The sequence below is a fragment of the Colletotrichum fructicola genome (genome assembly GCF_000319635.2).
Source record: "Colletotrichum fructicola Nara gc5 chromosome Unknown KSG_Nara_v1_contig01, whole genome shotgun sequence".
NCBI lineage: Eukaryota > Fungi > Ascomycota > Sordariomycetes > Glomerellales > Glomerellaceae > Colletotrichum > Colletotrichum fructicola.
In genome coordinates this window covers 3,356,781-3,384,289 of record NW_027094051.1, presented here as the reverse complement: position 1 = coordinate 3,384,289, position 27,509 = coordinate 3,356,781, and the positions used below count along the sequence as shown (strand labels likewise).

Sequence of the window (27,509 nt, the reverse complement as noted above, 5' to 3'; positions counted from 1 at the left end):
TTGCACTTCGCAAGGATCATGCACGTTGATCAACGTCTAAGTAGACAGTCCTCATGCTAACATGGTTGTTCAGAGAGTTCGGCGCGATGGACTTTGCTCAACATTTTTTAGCCTTAGCAGATTCGTGAAGCCGAATTACTTGTTCTTGAAGATGCTTAAAAACATTTTTAATGGTAATTACTTCTTACATTACTATGGAAATCACCAAGATCCAACTAAGTCCGGCGCCATTCGGCCAGAAACCCCTGAGCAAAGAAACCATTTCGCCCACGTCCGCCCTCCCCAACGCCATGCCTCTTACTAAGCCCAATTATTTTCTCGTCTCTCTAACTAGACAGAGCCAAGGGGCAGTGTCCAAAATCTCACAGCCCTCCGTTCCCCCTTATACCCTAAGATTGTTCCTTACTTGGCCGATAGTCAGCTTCCTGCCCCGCAAACGAGAACCGCGGCTTGTACGCGGGGAGCGGGGAGTTACCCGGGTCAGCGGACGCCGGAAGCTCGACGGGCGCGGCCTCCAGCGCGGTGGCCGGTGGTGGGACCGCGGCTTGGTTGTCCGGGGCCTCGACGGCGATGCTCGGCGCTATTGACGAAATGCGGGGGTCGCTGTTGTGGTACTCCGTCAGTTTCTGTCAACACCAGATATCTTTCCTGCCTACATCCATCCTCTCTCTCCCTTGATTCGAATCGGACTTACTAGTAGGCCTGCATGGAGTGCGGCTGGGGGCTCATCGGGGGACTGGCGCCGGGGAACCCGCCGATGGGCGTAGGCTGGTCGCGGTACGTCCCGCTGAGCTCGCTGTAATGGCTGTTCCGCCACCCTTGCGTCGCGGGGCTCTTGGGCTGCGCGCTGTAGTTGACCTCCGTCACGGGCGGGTGCGAGGCCTCTACCTCTCCTGCCTGGCCTGACTGCGGGGGCTGCCGGTAGGCGCGCTTGAGGCCGCCGCGGCGCCCGCAGAGGTAGACGAGGAGGCCGCCGAAGATGAGGAAGGCGGCGCAGCCGATGACGATGCCGGCGATGGCGCCGCCGCTGAGGTGGTGGTGGTCGTTGCGGGAGGCGTCGGACTCGGTTGGGAAGGGCTCGCCGGGGAGGATCTGGGTTGTCAGGGGGAGCGCTGCTTCGAGTTGCTTGTCGAGGGTTTGGGTTGAGTTCTGGGGAGGCGTGATGTTAGACGTGGCGGTTTAGGTAGGTGGACGCGGCATACCTCGTTGATGACGCCGATCATCTTCTCCTTGTAGCATGAGCCTGGGGCGCCGCAGTAGAAGAAGATGGGGTCGGTGTCGTTGACGCGGACTCTGAATCTTGGCATCTGGTTGGCTGTCAGAGATGTACTGAGACTCAAGACGACGGCACTCACATCGTTCGTGATAGCCTTGACAGGTTCAGGGCCGCTGTAGAAGCCCTGTCGACCAATGTCGATATATTCATAAGGTGTGCAAGGGTAACCGAACTCCGAGCGGATGACTGAGTGTCCATCGGGGTAGAAGATCCATTCTGGGGCGTGTTAGTTGCTGTTTCTCACAGCATGAGTGAGTTCTCACAACTAACCTATCGTGTCACCGACGTTGGCTGTCACTTTTGACGGTGAGAATGAGTACCCAGACTTTCACAGGTTAGCCAGAGCTGCGCGAGATCATGTAATATACGCTGCACATACAGCACCAACAGCGACAGTGTGAGTCTCGGCCGCCCCCGTGGCTTTCACTGTCGCGGCTCTTGTCCGAGTCGTCGTGATCGTACTATAAAATGGCGTCGGCGTAATTGGGTCCGTTGACGTCGTCGACTGGGCCCCGGCCAGCACCGCGAAGGCCGCGATGCCCCAGACATGTGACGATACCATGGTGAGCAAAAACACAAATCGACTTGCTTCTTTGCGGGTGTCGTACGAAACGAGTTGCTGCGAGCGGAACCCGGCGAAGAGCTGGAAGGGACGGGAGAGGCGCTGGAGGAACACTGGGCGGGCGTGGAGGAATACTTATTCGCTGCTGGCGATGTCGCGGCTGGCGCATGTCCCGGGCATAGCGACGGGGGCTGGGACCCGACCCCCGACATGGAGTGCGGGAGGGCTGTGACCGCCTGGGCGATGCCATGCAGCTGACGCTCTTCGACCATGTGGTGTTGCCCCTCCGTATGCAAGAGGAGCAGCTGGGTCAAGGGGAGAGAATGCAGCTGGATCGCCCCTTGGCAGGTCGGCTGGTAGAAAGAAAGTTCATGGAACTATGCAGGAATGTCCATCACAGGCGACAGTGGCGTTCTGGCGAAGTCTTTGTTTGGAGGGCCATATGCGAGTCCAGTCTCATGCTGGATGTAGGGAACTAGATGCCAAGATTACGCTGACGAAATCCTGGCAATGACAAAGACTGATCGAGGTTGTACACTTACTCTGAAGCTACATTGACGATTGGAGTCAATGGTATCTTGCACATCCCAGCCGTTGATTCTTAGACTACTTCGTTTTGACCGGGCAATGGGACGTCGAATCGCCAGAAATCGCTCCGTACAGCAAAAGGTGGCAAGAGTTCAAACTGGTTATCGGTATCGGTAGACCTCATCAGTATGCCTGAACAGAACAGTTTGCGGAGTAGGATGTACCCGTCCTTAGCAGAAACTTGAAGGATCTAGAGATTGGACGACAAGCCCCTTCAGCTTGTCATCTTTCGAAAGCTTGGCATATCTGAAAGTTAACCGCAACAGGGCTGAATTACTTTCTCGGCTACAATCGAAGTTTCTCCAAGGCAGCCAAGTTTCTGTCGGTAGGATGTTTTGATGAACAGTGCTCTGCGACTCGCTTATGCTTGAAGAAGCTCTTTCAAAGTGATGATAGCCGTCCTGAGGTTAGACCTTGCGGCTATCCCTAGTTCGTGGTTGTTGTCCGGTCGCGACACGGCTCTCAGATTCTCGATGGACCCTGAAGTCGTTGACTAGATTTAGCCCACCGGACAGTCTTGAGTGTTGTCAGTGCAGCCCGAGAAAGGCAATATAGTAGCAAAAAGACATTTATCATGATGATTCAGATTGAAGTCAACATCAAGAAGAGACCTGCATCATATTGTCGACCCAGAGATGCCTCATTGTTCAGTACATGGAACCATCCCCAACGGCCAGAGACAGCGGACAACAGGGCAAACATTGGGGAAAGATCTGACGTTCCGCTGAGGGTTCGGACAATACAGACGCTAGAGCATTGTCAATCTTCCTGGTGTCGCACTAGCGCCGAGGAATGGGCAATGTTTGGCGGGGACCCCTCAGGGCTGAGAATGAGACAATATTTACACAAGCGAATAGTCCCTCTCCCTTGGAACAGTAAACCTTTCCCTCAGTCGTCTGGACTTGCGCAGTGTCCCCAGGTCGGCTGAGCTGGGCCCAGCTGGGCGGTGCCGGAAGTCGGCACTGGGGGGAGCAGTAACCCACATCAACGAACGGTCGTAAACTTTGTTTGAGATTGCTGACTGCATTCGTCCGTCACCCTCTGCTTCTGATCGAAGCTACTTGAAGACGACAGGAGAGATATTGAATCGGTGGAAAAATTGGAGATGCGAGAGACGTTTGATACACCAGGTCGCAACAAGTCTACCAAGGCGTCAAGTCTGAAGGGAAGCGACTCAGGCCGCAATCGCCGCCATCTACGTGTAAGTCTTGAATACGTCCTTACTTGAAGGGTCGCCAGGTATGCGCCGGACTTCTCCTGCCACCCGGCCTTTGAAGCATGGCGAACGTGAGTTGCATCAGGCGATGAGCCAAAGGATTCGACTTTGCCCCTGGTGGTCCGGGATTGAGGCTGCATTTTGCACGGACCAAGCTCATCGTGCAGTGGCTTGACGGGCTTCCGATAATGGAGAGGCATTCAATGTTTCCAAAGAGGGCAGGTACTTGGTTACCCATGTATGAAACGAACTAGAACGAATGAAGCGTAAATCGAAGAAAACAACAAGCCAGAGCCCGACGAGCGCAACTGCTCACACGGAGCCTCTGAGAAACGGCTCAGTCGAGCGAGACTATTTCCTTTGCATAATGAGGGGTGGTCTCCAGGCCACTAGAGACATAGTTTTCTCGAGTAGAATCTCGAGTAGAAGCTTTCTCCAGTAAGAGATCGTAGAAACCACCAGGAGCAATTAGTGCTGTTGCATTTGCCGCCTGCTCATTTCTCCATCTGCGGTAGGCACGCTGTTGTCAAGCAAAAGGTTGAATGATTGTTATTGTTGGTTCTCTGTGCAGAAGAAGAAATGTGTCGGAAGTGAGTCTATTGTCTTTCAGGACGTTCTCACTAAGGGTTCTCGTAGGCTTAGATAAGAAGTAAGCCAGAGCAGAAGACCATCACGAGACAATTCGTGGTGTTGTTTCCTCTTCTTGATGACTAACTCGAAGCTAACCAAAAGCGTGCTTGGCGTGGAAGGAAGCACCTTGGGCGGGCCCAGAGGTTCGGACTGATCCACTCTCCGCAAAGCTTCCGACCAATCAGATACCGGTTTCAGAACTCGACCTCTCAGGGAAAAAAGTTCCAGCCTCGCGCCGGTGGACAAGACGCCTGCGCCTTCGCCTCATCCGGGAGCCTTCAACTCCATCGTCAATCACTTCTTCCAGCTTTGACTGTCCATCATCTAATAGCATCCTTGTCACGCTACGCGACGTCGCAAACATGAACGGCGACGGCTACTCTCGCGGTAAGTACCATTGGCGACCGACGCGTCCGACTGCTTTGTTCTCGTGTTCCTAATATCAGCCTCCTTTGAAGACGGACGGGGAAAGGGATCTCGCGACTACCCGGTAAGAGCTGCACCATCTCCTTTCTGGTTGACACTGCCTAATGACATGACCGCAGAGAGATCGTGATGATCGACGTGGTGGTGACAGAGACAGACATCGCGACCGCAGACGCTCCCGTTCGCCCTACGACCGAAGCTCTAGACGTCGCGACGACGAGGACAGCTATGCTACTAGCCGCAGCCACCGCGAGCGCGAGCGCGAGGACCGATACTCTGGACGCGATAGACGCGGCGATAGGGAATGGGATCGCGACCGTGGCTCTTCCCGACGCGATGCCAGAAGAGACGACGATGATCACCGACGCAGAGACCGCGACCCCTATGACGACCGACGCCGAGGCGGACGAGGCGACAGACAGCAACAACAGCAACACGATGACGGTGGTATGGGCCGCCGCGGCGATCGCCAACGCAGCGCGACACCACCGCCCAAGAAGCGGGAGCCGACGCCTGACCTGACCAACGTCACGTCGGTCTTGGAGCGCAAGCGACGGTTGACTCAGTGGGACATCAAACCCCCCGGTTATGAGAATGTCACTGCTGAACAAGCCAAGCTGTCAGGCATGTTCCCACTTCCCGGTGCTCCTCGCCAGCAGCCCATGGACCCTAGCAAGCTCCAGGCCATCATGAACCAGCCAGGTGGTCAGGTCAACAGTGCAGCGCTCAAGCCAAGCAACTCGCGCCAGGCTAAGCGACTTCTCATCAACAACCTCCCCCCTTCTGCGACGGAGGACAGCATTGTCGGCTTCTTCAACCTGCAGCTTAACGGCCTGAACGTGATCGAGAGCACCGATCCCTGCACTAGTTGCCAGCTTTCCAAGGATCACTCGTTCGCAGTCGTTGAGTTTAGAAACGCTTCAGAGGCTACGGTGGCTTTAGCTTTGGATGGGATTACGATGGAAGCTGACGATGCCACAAATGGCGCCGCTGGTAGCAACGGCCTGGTCATTCGTCGGCCCAAGGACTACATCGTTCCGGCTGTCGTCGACGACGTGCCGTATGAGCCGGGTGTCGTTTCAAACATTGTGATCGATACGCCTAACAAGATCAGCATCGCGAACATGCCTCCTTACCTTTCGGACGAGCAGGTTACAGAGCTGTTGGTTAGCTTTGGCGAGCTAAAGGCGTTTGTTCTCGTCAGAGACAAGAGTACGGAAGAGTCCCGCGGTATTGCTTTCTGCGAATACGTCGAGCCCTCTGCGACGGACGTGGCGATCCAAGGACTTAATGGCATGGATCTTGGAGACAAGAAGCTGAGGGTCCAGAAGGCGAGCGTTGGAGTCACTCAGGTTGCGGGAGTCGAGATGGGCGTGGCTGCCATGTCCATGCTTGCTGGGACAACTTCAACAGACTCTGAGGAAACACGTGTCCTGCAGCTGCTCAACATGGTCACTCCGGAAGAGCTGATGGACAATGATGACTACGAGGGTAAGAAGCACTATCGCAATTGATTTTACAAGCACTAACTTTGCATAGAAATCAAGGAAGATGTCGAAGAGGAATGCACCAAGTTTGGTAAGGTCCTTGACGTCAAGATTCCCAGACCCGTGGGAGGCAGCAGACAATCTGCTGGCGTTGGCAAGATTTTCGTCAGGTTCGAATCGAAAGAGGTGGCCAAGAAGGCCTTGCAGGCGCTTGCAGGACGCAAGTTTGCGGATCGAACTGTTGTCACGACCTACTTCCCCGAGGTAAGCTGCCCTTCACCGCAATAAATCACGAGCATGGCTAACAGTGAACTTCTCTAGGAAAACTTTGAGGTCGGTGCTTGGTAATTGCCGTCATGTTGGACAATATGGAGGTAGGAGGAGTCAATACTGGGGATGGCACATCCGGACGGAAGAAAATTTCAGGCTGTTCATTTTTCGACTGCCTTGTAACCAACCAAACTGCTGTATCATATTTTCGCGGCACGCGGTCGCACGGTCGAGCAAGGCATGGGGCATTCAATAAGTTGCAAAAGTAGCAAGTAGGCTTTTCCAAGTAATGCCGGGGGAAAACCGTCCACGGGAAGTCTCAAATTGGCGAGTGCCCCGTTCAAGGGACACTCAGACACGCCTTCAAGCTATGCGAGTCGATGTGGCCAGAGGACGTCACCGGAAAGCGTGCACACAACGCGTATCAACAAGAGGAGTTAGGGAGAATGATTTGAACCATGGTAAATTTGCTATCTGCTGTCCTTAAAACAATCCATCCATGCATACTGCCGCATTACCCGACTGGGACGCGCCACTTGACGCGTCTGCAATCGAACCGAGAATGCCGACGGAAGTGACTGTCTTTATAACCATGTTAGCTTGAAGTCTAGGGCAAAGGTTTTCAAACATGGCGAGGTTGGGGTGAAGATTCAGAAGTCCAGTTCATTCATCAAGCCCGAAGGCTTTAAAATAAGAGGTACCAGAAAAAGTAAAATAAAGGTGTGGATCATCATTTCATGGAGAGGGTGAATGGTGTTGAAGTGACAGAGGAAAATTCTTACCTGGAGAAGCTGATAGCAATACAACGTCGCGGACTGCAGCGTGCTGCAGATGCTGTTGGTTCATACAAGAGATGAAGTTGAAGAGGCGGAAAGAAAAATCTCAAGCTCACAGAGCTTGAGGTAAGCAAACCGGAGCACGGGCCACATTGAATCTGCACGTATCCACCGCGGACCCCACGCTGGCGGGTCCTTCAGCCGAAAATTTTCCCAGGCCGAGCAGACACTGCACCAGCTGGCGGGCAGGAGCGACCTGACCGGCGGAAGGAACAGCTGCCCTAATTAAGCGACGATTTCCCGGCCGCACAATCCACCATCCACCACCCGCCCCGTACGACAGCGCTCAACCTCCAAGATCTGGATCGCGAACTTCTTTCCCTTTGCTCAAATCCGACCAGCGACCGACCGACCGACTGACCCGTCAACCAGCCGCCAAACAACCACCTCACTAAACCGTCAAGATGGGCCGTCTTCACTCCAAGGGAAAGGGTATCTCCTCCTCCGCGATCCCCTACTCGCGCAACCCCCCCTCGTGGCTCAAGACCACCCCCGAGCAGGTCGTCGACCAGATCTGCAAGCTGGCCAAGAAGGGTGCCACCCCCTCCCAGATCGGTGTCATTCTCCGTGACTCCCACGGCGTTGCCCAGGTCCGCGTCGTCACCGGTATGTTTTTGGTCCCCTTCGAAGAGACCGGGGAAAACTTTGCTGACGTTGAAATCTCAGGTAACCGCATTCTGCGTATCCTCAAGTCCAACGGTACGACCCCATACGAGTGAACAACCCAAAGCGGCGATGCGAACATGTTTTTCTGAAAACATGCACGACATCAATTCGTCCGCGAGCGAGACGTGGAATGGAGCACACACACTCCGTGAATTCCCGTCTTCGTCTCTTTTACCGCATATATATGCGCCTCTGTATGGTCTAGGCTGACAGAGAGATGATGAACAGGCCTTGCCCCCGATATTCCTGAGGACCTGTACATGCTCATCAAGAAGGTACGTTGCTCCCCACGTCCAACCTATGGCTGAAAGGCTTGGGAAGAACTTGCTTTGGAATGTCTGGAGGAAACGGGTTGATTAACTTGTCTCGCGAACCACAGGCCGTTGCCGTCCGCAAGCACCTCGAGCGCAACCGCAAGGACAAGGACTCCAAGTTCCGCCTGATTCTCATCGAGTCCCGTATCCACCGTCTCGCCCGCTACTACAAGACCGTCGGTGTCCTCCCTCCCACCTGGAGATACGAGTCCGCCACCGCCTCCACCATTGTCGCCTAAGCGTAGACCGTCGTCTGACATCAGTCGTCGTCGTCTTGCGTGTTTGAGGGGGAAAACAAAAATGGATTGGAAGGTCGTGTTCCTCCTGTTCGTATGATGCGAACATGAGACAATGAACCAAAGAAGCGCCGCCGCGGATGTACGTGTGCGTGTGCAATGTTTGGGGGTGGAATCTGGTCATGGAGTTGGGGTGTAATTGCATTTAGAGCTCCGATGCACAAACAGCTCTCTGGACTTAGGCACGTCGGTTTACATGGCGTCAGCCGAGGATGAATGAAAAACAGAAAAGTTTTACACCCCCAACCTCCACAACTGTACTGTCAACTTGAGAAAGAGTAGACACAAAGCAAACATGAGACGGTTGATCAGCGTCAAACGTGTTTTCAATGATATGCCTGGGCCTGCCATGATGATTTAAATCAAAAGTTTTATGATGAGAACTTGTGGTATCATTAAAGTGCTGTCCATGAATCTAAAGCGGCATCAAGCCTCAATGGTTCGACCCTTAGAAAAACTTCTTTTGTGCCCCCTGAACGCCTGGCTAGACCTTAAAAGCCACTGACTGATATGCTGGTGGTCAATCGTTGGGGGTGTGCTCTGCCTCCCATGCGAGCAAAGTCCCCCGTATTTATGTGCCCAATATCACATGATGTGTTTCGTCCCACGTATATGGAAAACGCATTCAACTCGACTCAGGCTCGCCGCGCTCGCGGGACTTTTGGATGAGGAACTCGCCCAAGACCTTGAGAGGGTTGGCGGGTCTAACGCACGGGAAACATGTCAGCATCTAGGACCATATTCCCATGACGGACGAAACGTCTGCGTAGGGCAAACTTACTGGTCTCTACCGATCTTCTTCATTCCCTCGAGCAACGCCGCCGTGACGGTGGAGTTGATGTACATTCGGGCGCTGTCGCCGTGAGGCGTGGCCGCGTTCGGGAGGTTAAGGGAGTGAGTGTCGGGGTGGACGGAGCCTGCACGTGAGCTGGCATCGCCGTTGTTGAGGTTGCGGCTGGGGGTTCCGGTGCGTGGAGGCGCTGCGGGAGCCGGACTCGGAGCAGCTTGGGGGACAGGCGCCGGGGACTGCAGAGTGGTTAGTGTGAGTGAGCGGGGAAGGAGCAGGCGGTGGTGGGTGTCATACAGAAGCGACGTCGGGGGCGTCGGCCATGGGAGCGTCCACCGTGGAGGCGGCGTCTGGGTTCGCGCTGGGGTCGGCTGCGGGAGGCATCGTGGGTTCTGTGGTCGACGGAGGAGCAGGAGGAGCAGCGAGGGCGGCGGGCGCGGGTGGTTGAGGGGTGGGTTCCGTCGGTGGTGGGTTTGACATTGCGGAGGAAGGAAGGAAGATGCAACGGGAGACGATGAGAGAGGTTGTCGGCTATTTGGTCTGGGTGGATTGGGTGAGGATTAAGCGGGACACCTGCGCTGGGTTGCTGAGCGAATGCGACGGGTCCTGGCGATTCTAGATGCGCGAGGAAGATGGAGAGCTTTGTGGACGGGAAGTTGGGGTATGCGCCGAGGCAAGAGCAAGCTTTGGATCGCTGCAGATGCTCTGAAATATGGGACGGTGAACCCAATTGACGCAATTCGAAGTTGATTCCAAGGTTTGCGCTTCAATTGACTACGGCGAGAGCATCGAGATCTTGGACCCAGGCTAGGCTATGATGCAGTGGATTGCAGCAAGAATCGACAGTACCTGGCCCGGGGGGTCATTTACGCGGGGTCACCTGACGTCGCGTCGGAAATCGCACTTTACCCCCTGCGGCTGCCTGTTTCCCAGCGCGTCTCCCTCTTTCATCCCCGCGAACGCCACGTCGTGAATGACATAATTCGGCCACTCAACTCAAGAACCCTACGCTTCTTTTGTGGTTTGTTCTGTCTGACAATGTTGAACCTGTCTGCGCCGCATGATGGATGCGTTCGTACAGCGGCTGCCGCGGCCTCGACCACAGCCGCCGTCGAGGTCGCCCACCCGGCCGTCGCCACTGGGTGAACGCCCCGCAAAGAAGGTCAAGGTCGAGATTGCGGATAGCGATGATGATGACGACGAAGACGAGGCTGAAACCTCTGGAATCACCGTCAACGATGTCTCTGACGCTGAAGACGAGAAGGATCGCCACGTGCGCCAGACTGCGATTGAGAGTGCGCTGCCGCCGATGCAGGTGGACAAGGAGGCGATTGAGGAGTACGAGTTGATGAGGAGCTCTCAGGTCAGTGTGCCTGACGAGGAAGAAAAGGATGCTGGGGCGGAGAGGAAGTGGGTGGGAGGCAAGAGCTCCATCTATGTGGACGCCTTTAACCTTGCGTTGGATACCGTCTTGGCGGACGAGGCGCACTTGTTTGATGCGAAGGAAGCTCATGTATTTGAGCAGTGGAAGCAGCTGGACTATGAAGCGCAGTATCTGTGGGTGTTGCCTGGTTCGACGATCTTTGGGACGTGCTGACAGTGAGCGCAGCTATGTCCGTTTGTTCCTGCGGAAGACGTCTGCGTGGCATCGTCAAGACCGACTGGGATATTACAGTGATATATCAGACCCAGAGACAGCTATCGAGAGTCTCCAAGAGGTCAGAGACTTGCCAGAAGTCGATGTTTCACCAGACGTTAACCCGGTAGAGGGTGTCGATCTTGAAGAGTTCAGTCTCAACGACACCTTCACTTTTGCGGATGCGTCCGAGGAGCACATCACCACCATTGAAGAGGCCGCATCGCTGCTAAGTCTGGACGAGCTCAAAGACCTGGCAAAGGAGGCCAGATTTCAGGGGCGCAACAAGGCAGACCTGATCAAGGCGCTGTGCCGCACCGGTTATCAGCAGACGGGCCTCTTCGCACACGGGCTTCAGAGGTCTGCTAGTGGAGATTCACCAAACGCCAGAGGTCTCATGGGAGATGGACGGGACACCCCGCCACACCTCAGCAGGCAGGACTCGAACCAGACGGGGCACTTTTTGGAGAAGATCAGAGCCATCACTGGCCCTTGCATTAGGCTTTCACCCCTGACTTACAAGCTTTTCGAGAGGGTCCACCTTGTTTTCTATCGGTCGGCAGAGTGGACAGAGAAGTCTTTGACGGCAATCATCCTCGCCAGTATCGCCAGGCGGAACTATCCCGAGTACATTGTCTGCCGAAGTACCAACATCTTTGCCTCCCGTAGGCACGTACTCGAGTTCGAGGCCGCGATCCGCGTGGAGGCTGACGTTGACTCCGTTCTGGAATTCAACGGACCACCTGGAGAGGCAGGGTTTCGCAAGATTGTTGACATCTTCGAGCGTGTATATCCGCGTTGGAAGATGCTCCTGAGCGAAGAGCAGGAGAAGGAGGCGCGGGTCTATGAAGAGGGTGAAGGCGCATACCTGAGAAGGTTTACTCCTGTCCACTCCTACACTCGCATCGTTCACAAAGCTGCCTATGTGTTTGGAAAGCTGAAGGATCATGAACGCGAGCACTCTCTTCTTACTGAGCTTCTAGGTCAGCATCTATTTCATCCGGCGAGACGAGGTAGCTGGTACCAGCGGAAGGCTCTTCTGGAGGAGCACTATATGCATGCCCTCGACGGCAACCCAGTCTCAGCGGACCCGGATATACAGAAAAAGCACTGGAAGCGTATCGCTGCCGCGACTTGCGAAGCAGGCCTCCAAGATAATGATTGCCACTTGATATTCCACTACGATTTGCAGAAGCGCCTAATCAAGCTAGAGAAGCAGCTGCGCATACCCCGCCGACTCCAACACGACTTTGGCCATGTTCGCCTTCAAAAGCCCGTCGAGCATACGGTGGAAGGCATACAAATCAAGAAGGAAGACCTTCAGGGCAGGAACGGCCGGCAAGCCAGCACCAAAACGATCTGGGTTGACCAGCTGGAAGAAGGCGGCGAGTGCAGCGTCGAGGAAATGTGCCTCAGCTCGTACCGCAGCCACGGGTATAAAGGCTTCCACGCCGAGGGCGGCATCGTTCGCACCCTCTTCGCGTACCTGTTTTACGACGTTCTGTTCTTGTATATACCAAACGTCTTCCAGACGGCGTACCAGACGTGTCCGCTGGACCTGCACACCGACTCCTTCTATCCGACTCGCGCCTCCGAGATCAATCACCGGCTGGTGGACATTGCAAACGGCGGAGCAGAGCGCATCATCCGCGAGGTCGACGACCGGGAGCGTGAGAGGCGGACATGTGTCATTGGGCTCAACTGGGACTACGACGTCGAGGATCTCGTGGAGCTGGTGAGCTGTTTCGACGGCAGCGCGCTGGCGGCTCTGTGCAAGGTCATGGCGCAGGAGTACCGGCAGCGCGGCGGGGGCTTGCCGGATCTGATACTCTGGCGGACGGAGCCGGAGAAAGAGGTCATGTTCGCGGAGGTCAAGAGCGCGAACGACCGGCTGAGTGATACCCAGCGGCTGTGGATTCACGTGCTCACGGGGGCTGGGGTGAAGGTCGTGCTCTGCAATGCTGTGGCTAAGGAGGTCCGGATTGTGGATTGAGCCGTGAAATTACAAGCTCAAAATACATATCTCAGCATCGTTAAGAGCTACCTCGGGATGTAGTGTGCCACACGACGCGGAGATTGCTTTGAGATCCGGCGCCTCGAGGATAGGAGGCCGATATTGCGAGCAGATTGCGCCGGCAAAGCCGCTGCTTTACCTGCTCGGCCAGCTTCATGTTTACCAACGAGCATCACGGCAACGAACACGAACACCCCAAAAATAGCCAGACGCTGATCTCCGGGACGATCATCACATCACACGCAGTACCTTAAACACCCATGGAAGGCGTGTGGAAGGACCGAAAGAAGACTCTGAAACGCGTGGGGCCGTCTTCATCCCGGCCTGTGACGCTGCACCTCAGCTGTCTCTCGTCACCGAACCAATGTCACCACATCTCTCGAGACAGCCGAGACAACCAATCACCAGCCAGAGTGCCGGCCAAGCAAATTGATCAGCCGCTGTTTCAAACACCATGCCTGCCGTCCAGGGGGGGAAAGGGAAAAAAGCAGGGCTTTGAGCTCTCTCACTTCCCCTTTGGATGCGAGGTTTCAGCGGCAATCGTTGTTTCTAAATCTGGTATCAGATTGTGTTCCTGGCCCTGTCCGTCGAAGGGGGGTATGATTCGAAACACACCGAACGGAGCGGCTTCGTCGTTTTAGGTCGGAGATTTTATGGTGAGGGTTTACAAGGAGAGGGGGAGACCAACCACGCGGGGCGGGGGACTGGTGAGATGCGCGGATGTGGTTGGAGGAAGCGCTGGAGGGAACCGCTTCGCTCGTGTCACGACCACGGCCGAGATGGGCGCATTTGGCAAGTCGACTTGCATTCTGTTTATTTGTTATTTCTCCCCATATGCGAGAACCGCGCTCGCGACGCTTGCTGCATACAGCCAGCCAGAGTAGACGGGATTGGGCTCCGGCGTGAAAGCGGGAATTCGAGAGAGACATGGGGAGGGCGAGCCCGTCGCATTCGTAGTGGTTCCGGGTAGACGTGCGTGCGTCCTAGACAGCGATGCTAATGTACGGTACACTCGTAGCGGCCGTCTGATATGAGAAAATAGGGTTGTATGGTGGTTTTGTGGTCTTCTACACCGCTAGATGAGATGATGGATAGGTAGTCGTGATCAACCAGACATCTCCCCAGCCTGATGTTCGTCTGGACTCGTCCCGGCATGATCCCCGCTTGCATGTCTTCTGCCCTTATCGCATGTAAGCCTCGAAGATGTCCTTTGCGATCTCTTCGCCATGGACTAACCGCAAAACCCATCACCACCAAACCCCAAACCGCCCCAAACTCTCCAAAACCTACCAAAGGCACAAAGTATCGAAATTGCTCCAGCGTCCAAAGTGCAAAAAACCCCAACCTAACCAACCCCACCAAAGAAAAAAAGTAGAAGGTACAACACACGAACTACGCCGGCGCTTAACCACTTCCCCCACCCATCCAATCACGTCCCCTCCTGCCCCTCTCGCACGGTAAACACCCCCCGGTTCCCTCCCGCGTCCCCGTCCAGTCACCGGGCCCGTTACCTGCGGGAGCGCAACACAGAGGACCACCCCTGTCCCCTGCATGGCCAATCAGCGTGCCGGGCACCACCGAACTGGAGGAGCGAGGAAAAAACGTCGGCGCTTAAAGGCAGTGTCCGGGATACCGGGTCTTTGCGCAGGGCAGGGCAGGTTGAATGAGTCTGGACTTTTTTTTTTTTTTTCTTTTGCGTGGCTGCTTTTAGGCTTTTTGCGCACGCTTTGCTCTGAGTCCATAGCGAAGAAAGCCTACTGTATGGATCTGTGACTGTTTCGTATGCTCGGTACTTTTCCCTCTGTCGTGGACGGCTCTGCTTACTTCACTTACACCAGCCAGCTTCCATGTGCGTATGTGTGGGCGCTTTAGCAGAGGATGGTGGTGAGAGAAACGAGTGGCTCAGCGCTCTCAATCTCAACCGCGAACAGCTGCAAGACATTCTTCCCATTCGCAAGAGGGTGAGGATGAAGGGTGTGGGCGCATCGGCCGCTGCTCCGGCTCCCAGCCAATCACAGCCAACGCATCAGCGCAGCGAATGCGATGGAAAGGGCCCCCAACATGAGCGTTTGCCGACGACTCTGCTTCCTCTAGCTACACTCTTTCGGTCATCGTTCGTGTTTTGCAGCGGCCTAATGTGAACAGAACTGCACTGCACTACACTAACTACAGGAGGTAGTCGCAGTTGTAGCAGGTTCCGGTTACAGCTAGCTCATGGTGGATGAAGCCTCGCAGCAACTCCAACAGCATCACTGCCCACCAACATCACCCATCCCACTCCCCAAGATCGACGACCATCACACCCGAGCTATCTACCTACCCATTGCCTCGTGTCCTTATTCCACAATGAATAATTGTCCTCCCATTCATCGTACATGAGCAATAGACGGCCCGTGGAAAATCAAAATGCGGGAGCGCAGCGGGATGCTTCCCCTCCCCTCCATCACCACTAACACAAACACACACACACACACACACACACACACACACACACACACACACACACACCAAAACCTACACGATTCTGATTTCTGACCCTTCCAACCTCTAACAATGCCCAAACAATTCCAATTGTGCGTTGGTCCAAGCCACCTCTCTCTCACAATATTGTCTGTTGGTGCCAACGCATTCACCAAAGCCTGCTCCTCCCGACTACCAACCTGTTCGTCCTCCATTGTTTGCTTCCCATTGCCCGTGTTGGTCCTCCAAGTTTGCCCGATGTTGGTGCTGTCTGTTGGTGGTCATAGCTTCTTCCTCCCAGGTCACTTGAGATCAACTCCATGTGTGCAAGGAACCAACAACAACCACACTTGTGATTATTTTTGGAGCATGCCTTTTGTATTCTGAAAATCTGCCCATCGCCATGTCCACCGCCTCTGGGCCGGGTCACCATCGCGGCCGGGGGTTCCAGGGCCCCACAACAACACGGGGGCAACGCAGGGCCGCATCCACGGCCGCGCTGCACGAACAAGCTGGCCGTGGAACGGTAAACAATCAACGCGCACGCGGCGGTCAGGAAACGTGATGGATATACACAGTATGCTGATTAGGGCTACCTGGAGCGTGCTGCGTACTTGGACAAAAGTCTCCAACTCTCGATTGAGCCTCCTCCGCCCGCCCATCTGCCTCTCTTCGCCCCTCCCGCCTACCAAAATACAAAGACAAGGGCATATTCCAGCCCTTTCCACCCCGCCTCCTATGGTTCCTGGTATCGAACATGAGCATCGTGTGGATGACGCCAAAGAACTCCGGTTTGTCCCAGTGTAGATTTGGTTTGAAACATGAATAAAAAATGATGGGGAAATAAAAAATCGCTTTCCTCCTTGTCGCACAAGATGTTCCCGCCCAAGTCATGGACAGATTCCGCCCTTCCTTTCGTTTGGTATGCGCTGATGGTGTGCGCCGGTGTGGTTCCGTAAAGTCATGCCGTGTGGTTTGAGTCCCTGCGTGGGAAGAGCCTGCTTCATCGCATTTCCTTTTCTATGGGTGTGTCGTAGCGCTGAGCCTGTCGTGGGTTGATGAATGGTAGTGTTGAGAGTTGTATTAAACAAAAGAAACGGCAGGGACGTGATGGTGACGAGGTTGTTGGCCTGTGGCCCGAGAAATCATTCCACCTTCCTCCTCTTGCCCTTTGGCGCTGGGTTCATCCTCGGCGTGTACGTCACTGTCCGCGTGACAACCTCGCGGATGTGCTTCACGCTCGTCCTCGAAGGCTTCTTGGCATCGTTTAACCTCTTGGCCTTGAGGGCTGCGTCCCAGTCGAATACAGAGTGGACGGATCTGGCACTGAAAGGGGAGCGCACAGTGCTGGCGCTGATGGGGGAGTCCAGGTAGGATACTGCTGGCGAGGGCGGGATCTTGAGGCTCGGGAAGCAGTTTGCGCCGGTAGCAGGCGCTGACATTGGCAGTTGGGTGAAGGGGCTAGGAGGGATGGCGGGAGCCGTGACCGGGCTCTTGTGCTCGTTCTCACACTTGCACGAGACATCCGTCTCCTCGCTGGTGGCGGTCGACGGGGCAGACTCGGCAGTGGATTCGGGTGTGGTCTCGCCCGAGGTTGACGGCTTGAAGGCGGCGGGCGAGTTGAGAGACATGACCTTGAGGAAGTCCGTGTAGGCGGTGGGCGGGCTGATAGGCGTCTTGATGGGGAGCTCTTTGCAAGACATGGGCCTGGCGGAGAGAGGAGTCGAGGCCGAGAAGATGGTCTCGGAGGGGAAGGTGCTGGTGACAGGCGTAGCCAGCTGGGCCAACTTGGGTTTGTTGCCAGGCATGGTGACTTGAGGGCGAGGTGGTAGCGAGTGAAGGGCGGGGGAGGATGTCCAGTCAAGTGAATGACTCTGACTTGGTGAGGGAGGAAGTCAAGCTGCCTACAAGCTGCAGAGACAAGTCGCCTGTGGGAGAGGAAAAGAGAGGAAAGGTCGGCAGTTGTTAGGGTGGGAGGACGTTATATTATCTCGGAGAGATGAGAGGGCGCTTGGGTGGTTGTAGTGTAAGTGGTGAGCGGTAAGTGGTGAGCGGGTAGGGATGAGAGAGGTGCAGGGCGAGGTTAAGCTCTGACGGCGGCGGCAAGGCAGTCGAGAAAGCTGATGTGCTCCCGGAAGTCTGGTCTGGGGTTGCTGGGGGGGGGGGGGGGGGGGGGGTGAACGGGTGGGAAATGACAAGGCGGTGCTATTCGCCGGGCAAGCGTCTGGACACGGGCGGGAGAGCAGCAGGAGCAGCAGCAGGCAGACGACAGTCTGGCAGTGCGTCGTGCTTGGTTGGTAGGCAGGACGATGAGAGGGGCGGAGGGAGGGGTGCGCCGGGGCGTGTGGTGATGGGATCCCGCGGGAGGAGGGGTGGTCGTTTAGAGAGCGTGCAGGAGCAGAGCAGGCGTAGCGCGTGGAGGATGCTGTGAGGTGAAGAGGAGTCGTTATGCGTTGGTGACAGCAAGACGAATGGTCCAACGAGAGTCGAGGCGTGGCGCGCGGCGGGAGCCTCGATGGGAGTGGGAGTCTGGAGACACGGCCAGGAGGTGAACGTGTGGTGGTGGGGATGCTCGTCGAGCGTGGACGGGAGTCGACTCGTCGAGAGGAGCGTCCAAAGGAGCGGCGGCCGGGATGCCGTAAAAGCGGCAAGGGGACGGCGGACGGAAGGGATGGGATTGGCTGATGGGCGAGAGCAAGCGACGACTCGATTCGCTGCGCGGGCGCGTGTGGTGTGTGGTGTTCCCTGCCTTAGTGCGTGCTGAACGTGCTGCAGGAGACAGCGCGACGGCGACTGGCTAGAGAGACGGGGCCTGACAGGGCAGACGAGCAGGGGTTGGGCGGGTTTGCTGAGGCTAATTTGCCTCTGCCAGTGACTTCCACTGGGTGGGTTTGGTTTCTCAAACGGCCCCTTTGGGACGAATCGGCTCGTTGCAGGGCAGAAGAAAGCGGGCAAATTTGGGGGGTTGTGACGACGACGCAGTGGTTGGCGGTTCTTCTTCGCGGGGCTGTGATGGATGCAAGAGAGAGTATGTATGTGTGTGAATGTAATCTGTAATCTGTGATGCCAGAGGTGTGATGTGCTGCGCTGTGCTGTGCTTGGTGCGTGTTGGACGAGTCCGAAGGCCTGTTGGCTGCTGCAGTGTACTGTGATGGGATGCGCCTTTCTTTCAGGTCGTCCGAACAGAGGTGTTGTTGGTGGTATTGGTGTTGTTGGTGCTCTTCGGAAGAGAAGACGGCCAATGGGAAGGGCTTGGCTTGGAGCGAAGCGGTTGGCGGAGGATGGCGCTGCGATGGCTGCTGGGATCACCGTTTGTCCCGTCGCGCGATCGTGGATGCCTCGTGGCCTCTCGCCCGGGATGTGTGATGTTGTCTTGTGTGTCGTGTGGAGGACAAGAGTCGATGCCGGACTTGGTCTAACGTAGGTGGTCGGCGTCGGGTATCAGCCCAACGTATTTGAGAAGCTAGTGTTCCAAGGCTCGGGTTGATGACGATGGGCGTCGTGATGGCGGATTGGCTGCCCGGGACAGGTAACCGGCACCTGCGAGTGTCTTCGTACCAAGGTGAGAGCAATTGGCCAGTGACCGTCCGCGACGATGCTGCCCGGCGTGGAGAGAGCGGCCTCGATGCTGGAACGAGAGCCGTGATTGGGCCCTTGAGAGGCTGAGGTGAGGTGTTGTGCAGCGCGGCCTGCCCGTCGCTGGAGCTCACTAAGTGAATGCGGGCTAACTGGGCCCGGAGGGCAACCTGCTTGGAGGGCGCTAGAAACAGCACGCTGTAGCCAGTGAGAGGCGGCGGGAGACGGTGGGATTGTCAGGGACCGGGGGCACACGTTCGGGCTGCGTTCCGCGGGCGAGTGCTGGCTATTCCTATTCTTAGCGCTGGATTCTTTTCATTGGCCGCTGTCCGGCGCTGCGCTTTCTTCTCACCTCCACTTGTCAAATCCCAATGTCGACCACCAGATCTTGCAGATGGCTTCTTCTACCGGGAAGATGTGTCGAGAGCCGGCCCCGACGGTGATGAGTGGCAAGGCGGTGTCGGATTCCCGTTGGTCGAAGGGGTTTCCGAGGCTAGCGGTGGCAGGGCAAACACACACGAGGCCTTGCTCCGGATATCTCGATGACCGGAATGAGGTGGATGGCGATGATGCGTTTGGGCAAAGAGGAAGCAGAGAGAGAAAACTCTGGTGGTGCCGTCAGGTCACGGTGTCGTCAGACTCGTGATCGTTGTGGGGCCGCAAGACGAGAAAACGAGAAGCCGAGAAGGTGATGCCGCGTCACAGGATCCGTAGGTGCAACTGGACACAGCTGAACAAGGAATGGAACCTGGCAAGGGAAAAAGATGGCAGGATGCAGGGAAATGGAGAAGAGCCAAGATGGAAGCCACGCGGATCGTGTAAGGGGAGGGGTAAGCTGCCTGCCGTGATGGGATTGTTGGAAGAAGGTGGAATTGATGGAAGGAAAGCGCTGGGGGCGGTGACTGCGCTTTTGGGGTCCGGTGTGATGGTGATGACTCTGGAAGGTGCGGATCATGAGCTTCACCTTCCTCACCAACACCGCCGGGCTTTTCACCATTTATCCATCATCTACGTTTGTTTACATTTTCCAACATCGACATATTTTGAGTTCAACTTTAACGCCTGCTCTATTTTCAAAGCTCTGCCCCATCCTGACCTTCATCTTCCTGCTTCACTCCGCGCGCGGCACCGCTCTGCGTCTCGACTTCGATGCTTCGTCGTTCAATTTGAGCCTATCTTTTCTCTTGCTTGAAGCGCTCTCCATCCAAAACGGCCCTCGATCATGTCCACCAGCCACCTGGCCAGGCAATGGCGAGTACGAGAGCGCGCGCCATGTGATGCACACCAGCCATTGGACCCGGCCGAACAAGCCTATACGAAAGCACCCGTTGGCCGTCGACGACTCGGAGAATTCCCTCCCCATGCAACACAAATCTGGCCCCCAGGGAAGAAAAAATACTACCCCCGGCTATCTTGCCTGCCTGGCTCCGATACACCGCAGCTCCAGGCTCCGTCCTCCGGACTCAACAGCGCGCGCCTGTCTGTGCGAGGTTGGGCCGCCGGCCGGGTCTCGAAAGACCCTCCCGCCTGCTCCCGCGTCAACTTTGTCTTGGAATTTGGAAACAGATGACGAGCATTGGACTCAGGCTTCCCGAGACGTTTCCCCCAGTCATTCATCAGAGCCGCCTGCCATCTGCCGACTCTTTACGGTCTCTTTTCTTTTCTCCTCCGAGGGGCCAGATCCTACGCCTGTCAATAAGCGCTGCCCAACTTGACTACCAAAACCCGCCATTCGTTCGTCAATGGCTTCGCAATCCTTCGCGTCTGTTCCCCTGCGACCGCTCTGCAATCCCATTCGCCAGCCTTCGCGCATCGTCTCTGGTTCAAGACAAGTTTCTTTTCCCAAGTTTGCTATGGCTTAGCTTGGTAGCATGCAGCCACACTTTTCTCGTCAACAGGCTACCAGCTGCGGCAGGGCAGAATTCTGCTCGTGTTGGTCCAACGCAGACGGTGTGTTGGGGAAATCCTGCCGTTGGAACGTGAGGGGGCCGCACCGGCGACGTGGGCATCGCGATATGGCTGAATCCTTTGTGCAAAGAGACCAATGACCATTGCGAGCTCATCGTTCACTGTGCCTGAATCCTTTCCGTCCGTTCAAATCGCGAGTCTGTGAAGGATCGCGCTTAAGAATGCTATGCAAGATCCTGACAAGCGACTAGACAGCCTGGTTCTGAAGGGTTGAGGAGACGCCCCTATCGTGCGATAAGATGCTGACGGCACGCCCCCTCCGTGGTGTAAAGTGTCTGTATACAGCCGGGCTATTTGTAGGCGACACATCTTTGGGCTCCAAGGCGAATGGGATGGCAGCGCGCTTGTCCAAACCACGATCAGGCACTTGTCCTGAAGCTGCCTGAACATGATACTCTTCTAGACAGCAACAAGCGCGATACTGACTGCGCCACGTTCGCTTCAAAATGACACGCGGACAGTGTGCTCGGTGACGTGGTTCCAGACGTTGGTCTGTTTCTCTAATTTGATGCTCTTTCCGCTGGATATGCCATCCACTTCTGAGGTTAGAGATATCATAAACATGGTAGAAGATACGCTTGTGTAAACGTGTCTGCCTATACCATCCTCCCTCGAAGTTCCTCCCATGATTCTGACTGTCTATGGTCATTTTGGTAATGGCATGGCTTTGGCAAATGCTTGGGAGCATGTAAACAGTCGGTGATCTAGCTGTGTGTACGCTCGATATCAGACTTGTACTGGGCTTGCTTTTCTCGCAAGTACGACATGGGCTGGAAGAGAATCCCCAAAATAATCATAAGATCACAGTTCAATAGCTGGCCGTCGTGACATGGTCAAGTTTTTGTGGTCTGATTCTTGATGGCACTGCCTGTATTACAGCAACACGACACAGGGGGCCAGCTTAAACTAAGTTCTTGATTTCCTTGCTGTCATCTGATTCGTGTCCGAAAGGTGCATTCAATGATCAAACAGAGACACTTCCATGCTTACGAAGTCTAGTGACCATTTTCGGCGCAGGAGGCTCTCCCGAGCTGGTAGCATCCATGTTTTCGCAGCCCAACGATCGAGGAGAAGATCACTCTCAGCTGTATATGGGGCTAAGGTAAAAACAGGCGCCTAGACAAAGTAATTTGCGCGCTTTCACAGTTGGAGCATATCAATAGTTGCCATGTTGACTTCGCTGATATTTCTCCTGTTTTCCACGAGACGAAACGAACATCATATCTGTTGACGGATGCCAAGGGGTTGATTTGCGAGAGTTCAGCGAATTCCGGTTTACTCTTGGAGCATTGTTCGATAACGACGGTTCTCACAAAACAGATAAACATATCTAACTAATGACAATTGCAGAGCAGGCGGAAGAAGTGATTCGTTCTATGGGTCGAGAGGGTAGTGGGAGGTGGCCATGTCATGGAGAAGTGAGAAGTCAGGCGGGATGCAAGTAGGATCAATCTAGTTAAACTTCTGCTGTCACGTGCAATTGTTCTTTCTCTGTCGATTGATAGTGAGAACTTGATATCCCGATCAATTTCAGTGACTGGTGATTAGATACCGACCTTCACTGATGTCCACTAGGTAGGTAAATAAGGAAGAATCTGTAGCAGTCTCGTGACAGATCTGAACATTTACATGCAACCCATCTGCGGTGCGATAGGAGTGAGGTCGAAAGGGGTTTTGGCTGGTAGGCCACTCAGACTTCGCATCCAACCTCGATTCCACACTGAGAAGAGCAAAGGCTTCTACGAAGCTGCTATCTATGATTTTGAAGTGCAGAAAAATGTCCGGAAAGCTCCCGTCGTGGTGTTCCCCCAAATGCTTATGGTACTTCTTGACTTGACCAATTCGAACAGATCCCACAAAAGGGTTAAGACTAGATGGGCAGTCGTTGATAATGAAAAGTTTCCCAGGTTCGTCCCAGTAATCCCTCGGGGTTGGCTCTGACAGAGACGCTAGATACCCAAAGGGGCCTTTGATCTTAAAACGCAATACTCTCTTCAAAGCTCTGCAAATCAGGTGGCGAGTTGACGCAGTCACCTGGGGAAGGATGCAGATGTCATTTTGCAAGACAGGTCGGCCCAGATCTGCGAGTGTGAGATGAAGGGGTGACACTCTGGCAAAGAGGTTACTACCGACTTTGCGAAGGATGATATTCTCGCCTCGAAAACAGTCCGAGTTCATGGAATGACCGAAGGAAGTTTCCCATGCAAAGAAATTTGTGCCCCGGATGCAATATAGAAGTTGTCTGCCGAGTTGAACGCCTCTATTTGTTACTGAGAATGCTTCTCTGTCAAATGGAGCTCTAGATCCGTGTACGAGTGTAATATCCCCGCAAGCATGAAAGTCGGCAGGCGAGGTGGCGAACATGCCACAGGGTTGAATACCCATTACCTCTTCGATATAGCCCTCAGTTGAGAGTTCTGGATCATCATGATGCGAGATGGCCTCAAGCATAGCAGTGGGCCCCCAGGTCCTGATGTCTTCCCACTGTGTCAACTCCGATGCGTTCGGAGAGAACAAGAAGATTGATGTGTCGTTGAAACGCCGGATGATTTCCTCTTGGAGCCTGACGAATGCCTTCTCGCCTTCGCCGTACAACATCGGCATGTGGATGTCAAATATCCCAAGGAGACAATATGCGATATCTTCTACACGGGTGGTGATCCGATTTGACGCCCATGACATTCTTTGCGCAACGGGTAGTGAGTACATGGCGGTATGATCTTGAAGAACTGGTTCGTCCATGCGGGTGATTGAAGCAATCAATTGGGCCAATCCAGCCTTCGAACCGAATTCTTTCCACATTTTGTCGTAGAAAACAAGATACTTGGGTGCTATCAGCTCTTGAAGACACCAACCGCGAGTGAACCATGAGCAATATTTCATGTCTCCCATGTAGCTGGAGTCGACGCAAGTGTAGTCACTCAAGTATGCGATGCATACTGCTGCGTCTCGATACCAGCGAAACATAGAGTTGATAGCTTCGGTGACTTCGGCGCTACTGGTCTTGTCGATGCAACAAGTGTCGACCCAAGCGTATTCGAAGCCATGTGTCATACTTGACGACAAGTCTCCCAGATCTTCCGGTAACCAGACTTCCACTTAGCAATGTGGCTGATGCCTTCGGCAATCTGGCTCATCTCTTGGAAGCTGACCTCTTCGCCCTCGACCCAGGTGTGAGATAGAATGACATATCCAGGGGCTTTTGGGCTGTTGAACAACTTCAGTTGCATCGTTTTAACCTCGATCAATCGAATAGACATTATGTATTGTATCTTGCGGAAACGACAGGTGTTGTTTGTCTTCAAGAGCGTGCGACTCAGGATGACGGAGCCGAGCAGAGCAATAAGCCCAGATGAACAAGCAAGCAAGCAGAAAAGTGAAATGAAGAAATTGGGAATCCTCAGCCTGATTGACGAGGTGAGGGGTACGCACTTTATCATCCATCTTAGGAAGGCAACTGCTTAGCCACCCAAATGCATGCAGCAGGCCTGCGCCGACGTGGCCCACTCCCAATACCAATCACACTGGAGGCCTACATATAATGCATCGAATTGAAAAAACTGTGAACGAACCGTGTGATTAGATACTGACAAGACTGCCCGTAAGGTTGAATCGTATTAATAGGCTCCAAGCTATCATTCTGTTGAAAGTCTGCATCATAGCCATGTACGATTCGTGAAGCATAGACTAGATATCTTCAATTACACTAATATTCATAGGTTTTGTTCCTTAAAACCACATTTATCATGGTTCAATGCCACATCAACTCATTAACCCCCCTTAAACCCTATGCTCCGCATCACTCTGGAACTCCTGCCTCTTATCCGACTCGTCGCCATGCGTAACCATGACCTCCATCTTCTCGCTCGTCACCGCCGGCGGGGGTGCCGCGGCGCTGTCGCCGTCGAAGATGACTGCGATCTGCTCGAGCGTGTGGCCGCGCGTCTCGGGGTAGTACAAGTAGGACACGATGAGCAGGCAGAAGAGCACGACGATGAAGACGATGTAGTACTTCCAAGCGATGGCCTCGAGCGCGATGGGGTTGACGAAGGTGTTGATGAAGATGGCGACGACGCTGGCGCACCACGTCACGGTGAGGCCGCGGGAGCGCAGGCTGTATTGCCAGATCTCGCAGGGGTAGGCGGTCAGGAAGGGAGTCCTACGGTGGTGTTAGTCAAGGGGTTGAGATTTTGGGTTTGCTGATGAGGACTTACATGGCGATGTCGTAGCCGGCGAAGAAGATGAACAGGAAGGGGATGACAGCCATGCCGACGCTGGACGATGCGGTTTCGGCGAACTTGGCGCTGAGGCCGGTGACGATGATGAAACTGGTCAACATGACGCTGGCGGAGGTCAGGAACAGGAAGCGGCGTCCGAGGCGGTCGACGTTGGTCGCGGCGGCGATGGCCCAGAGGAGGTTCCACACGTTCAGGCAGGCGGAAATGAGAGTCTGGTTCGTGGTCGAGGTGACGCCGACGGAGTTGAGCACGAGGGGCAGGTAGTACGAAACGACGCCGTTTCCTAGGAACACCATGTCAGCAAGAGCCTCGAAGGACGAGCTTTGAAATGGAACAACTTACCAGCCCACTGGGCGAAGATACCAAGGGTGATCGAGATGAAGAGTCTGTGGCGGTTGCCAGGGGTCTTGACCATGTCGGCGTAGGACGCGCTGGCGGAAGCCTCCTTCTCGGCGTTGATCGTGGCCTGGATCTCGACGACCTGGTACTGGACGAGGGGGTTGGATCGGTCGCCGCCGGCGTGGTGCTTCGCGAGCACCTCGGTGGCCTCCTCGACGCGGCCGACGCTGATGAGCCAGCGGGGACTCTCGGGGGACATCAGGAAGCCGGGGAGCGCGACGAAGGGGAGGACGATCTGCAGAAGGACGGGGATGCGCCACGACCATTCGGAGGGGATGTCGCGGCAGGCGAAGACGATCCAGCCAACCAAAGTTCCGCCGAAGCTGTTGCAGCTCAGTTAGCATCGTCTTTCGGACCACAACGGATTCAGGGGTTGAAACGTACTACCAGCCAACCATGAAGAGGGCGTTGGCGATGGAGCGCTGCTTCGGGTGGGCGATCTCGTTGATCAGGAGCGGCGCGGCGTTGCCGAGCCAGGAGGCGGCGATTCCGATGAAGAGACGGGAGATGGTGAAGGTCTTCTCATTCTGGGCGGCCGTCTGCATGCCGACGCCGAGGATGAGGAAGAGGTAGCCCAGGTAGATACCGGGCTTGCGGCCCCAGCGGTTGGAGACCCAGGCGGCGACGGGGAAGGCGACGCCGTTTCCGAGCCAGTAGATGGCGCCGATCCAGCCAAGGTACGCGCCGGTGGGAAAGTCCATGAAGGTGTTCCATGTGTTCAGGGCGAGGAGACCGCCCATGATACCTCCATCGTAACCGTTGGCGGACGCTAAAGTTGTCGGAGGTCAGTTGCGAAGAACAGTTGATGGTTAACTGAGAGTATGTTCTACATACAGAACAGGATCATGGACGTGGTGATGAAGTTGAGCTTCACCAAGTAGCCATGCTTCCACCACGGCTTGCCATCGCTCGGCAGGCTGTCAAGCTCTTCGACTGGTTTCCCCATGTTGACTGTGATGGTGTTCGGACAACTCCCGAGAGCCGCGGGCAACTTTGACAAAGAAAGGGGGTAGGGGAGAACAAGCTTCACAGATTAGGTAGTGTGGTCTGGCTATGAGGTCGTTGTTGAATTGTCTGGACTCGGACGAGAGCCTGTGAGGACCGTGACACCGGGATGCATCACCAACAGTCTGTCACCGGGGACAGGCCAGGTCTATATACAAAACTCTTTTCTCCTCCACGTGGAAAGCAAGGCAAAAGAATCAGTTCAGGAGCACGGTCACGGTAAACCGAGAAAAAAAGAAGGAGTGGAGTCCCCTATTCCGATGCCCCGGTCGTCGCGTGTTCGTCCGGAACGAAGAACTCGGCTCACACGCATGGTGCATGGCCCATGGGGCCAGACTTGTCTAATGTTGCGCCCCCCATGGAGAAGAAGCGCGCCTCCAGGATAGCATCCGCGGGGGCCCATACGACCCACATGGCAGATGATACAAAGTGGGAATCGATTCGTGTTGTTGCCAGAGAGCGGGAGCAACAAAGCATGATCTGGAGGCGGAGAATTGAGTCAGTTTGGTGTATCGGGAGTTGAAGACGGAAGACTGAGGCGGAGAAATGCGCTTTTGGCTTCCCTTTTGGCGAATTGACTATTGACACTAGGACTGGAGAATGGTCCGTGCAGCTAGTCCACATGCCGAAGGGATCTTGGTCGGATTCCTGACCGACTCGTATTTCTCCGCCTCTTCACTCTTCCAACACTTTGCTGCCATCGTGACCCGTCGCGTCGGCTCACTTCCCACGCGACGGCCTCGGACAAGGTGGACACGCAGGATAAAGGACCCAGTTGTCTCCTCGTTGCAACATTGCTGCAAGTGAAAATACGTCATGCTTGTCGGAGCTCAATTGATGCCCTCCATGTGTGGGCCGG

At 55.1% G+C, this 27,509-nt stretch overlaps 7 protein-coding genes across 7 annotated transcripts; 3 read left to right on the top strand and 4 right to left on the bottom strand.

The window, feature by feature from the left end:
- Positions 1-382: 382 nt before the first annotated feature.
- On the bottom strand, positions 383-1,838 carry CGGC5_v000988 (putative GPI-anchored cupredoxin; the record flags this gene model as incomplete). The annotated part of the gene is made up of 7 exons (XM_032025559.1): positions 383-405; positions 476-603; positions 695-1,149; positions 1,203-1,307; positions 1,356-1,492; positions 1,547-1,601; positions 1,656-1,838. The coding sequence occupies 7 exons, from the start codon at positions 1,836-1,838 to the stop codon at positions 383-385; spliced, it is 1,086 nt and encodes a 361-aa protein (XP_031877835.1).
- A 2,796-nt stretch (positions 1,839-4,634) lies between these two features.
- On the top strand, positions 4,635-6,533 carry U2af50 (Splicing factor U2AF 50 kDa subunit; the record flags this gene model as incomplete). Its single annotated transcript, XM_032025558.1, has 5 exons — positions 4,635-4,659; positions 4,731-4,762; positions 4,818-6,189; positions 6,238-6,449; positions 6,507-6,533. 5 exons carry the CDS (start codon positions 4,635-4,637, stop codon positions 6,531-6,533), a joined length of 1,668 nt encoding a protein of 555 aa, XP_031877872.1.
- Positions 6,534-7,695: 1,162 nt separating this feature from the next.
- RPS13 (40S ribosomal protein uS15) lies at positions 7,696-8,510 on the top strand (the record flags this gene model as incomplete). The annotated part of the gene is made up of 4 exons (XM_032025557.1): positions 7,696-7,897; positions 7,958-7,990; positions 8,186-8,232; positions 8,337-8,510. The coding sequence occupies 4 exons, from the start codon at positions 7,696-7,698 to the stop codon at positions 8,508-8,510; spliced, it is 456 nt and encodes a 151-aa protein (XP_031877840.1).
- Positions 8,511-9,192: 682 nt separating this feature from the next.
- Positions 9,193-9,834, bottom strand: sdc1 (Set1 complex component sdc1; the record flags this gene model as incomplete). The annotated part of the gene is made up of 3 exons (XM_032025556.1): positions 9,193-9,271; positions 9,349-9,593; positions 9,652-9,834. The coding sequence occupies 3 exons, from the start codon at positions 9,832-9,834 to the stop codon at positions 9,193-9,195; spliced, it is 507 nt and encodes a 168-aa protein (XP_031877841.1).
- A 583-nt stretch (positions 9,835-10,417) lies between these two features.
- Positions 10,418-12,983, top strand: CGGC5_v000984 (Fanconi-associated nuclease 1-like protein; the record flags this gene model as incomplete). The annotated part of the gene is made up of 2 exons (XM_032025555.1): positions 10,418-10,911; positions 10,964-12,983. The coding sequence occupies 2 exons, from the start codon at positions 10,418-10,420 to the stop codon at positions 12,981-12,983; spliced, it is 2,514 nt and encodes an 837-aa protein (XP_031877838.1).
- Positions 12,984-16,609: 3,626 nt separating this feature from the next.
- CGGC5_v000983 (uncharacterized protein) lies at positions 16,610-17,272 on the bottom strand (the record flags this gene model as incomplete). Its single annotated transcript, XM_032025554.1, has 1 exon — positions 16,610-17,272. One exon carries the CDS (start codon positions 17,270-17,272, stop codon positions 16,610-16,612), a length of 663 nt encoding a protein of 220 aa, XP_031877839.1.
- A 7,516-nt stretch (positions 17,273-24,788) lies between these two features.
- Positions 24,789-26,591, bottom strand: CGGC5_v000982 (Lactose permease; the record flags this gene model as incomplete). Its single annotated transcript, XM_032019935.1, has 5 exons — positions 24,789-25,167; positions 25,223-25,529; positions 25,589-25,968; positions 26,030-26,414; positions 26,480-26,591. 5 exons carry the CDS (start codon positions 26,589-26,591, stop codon positions 24,789-24,791), a joined length of 1,563 nt encoding a protein of 520 aa, XP_031882714.1.
- Positions 26,592-27,509: the final 918 nt, after the last annotated feature.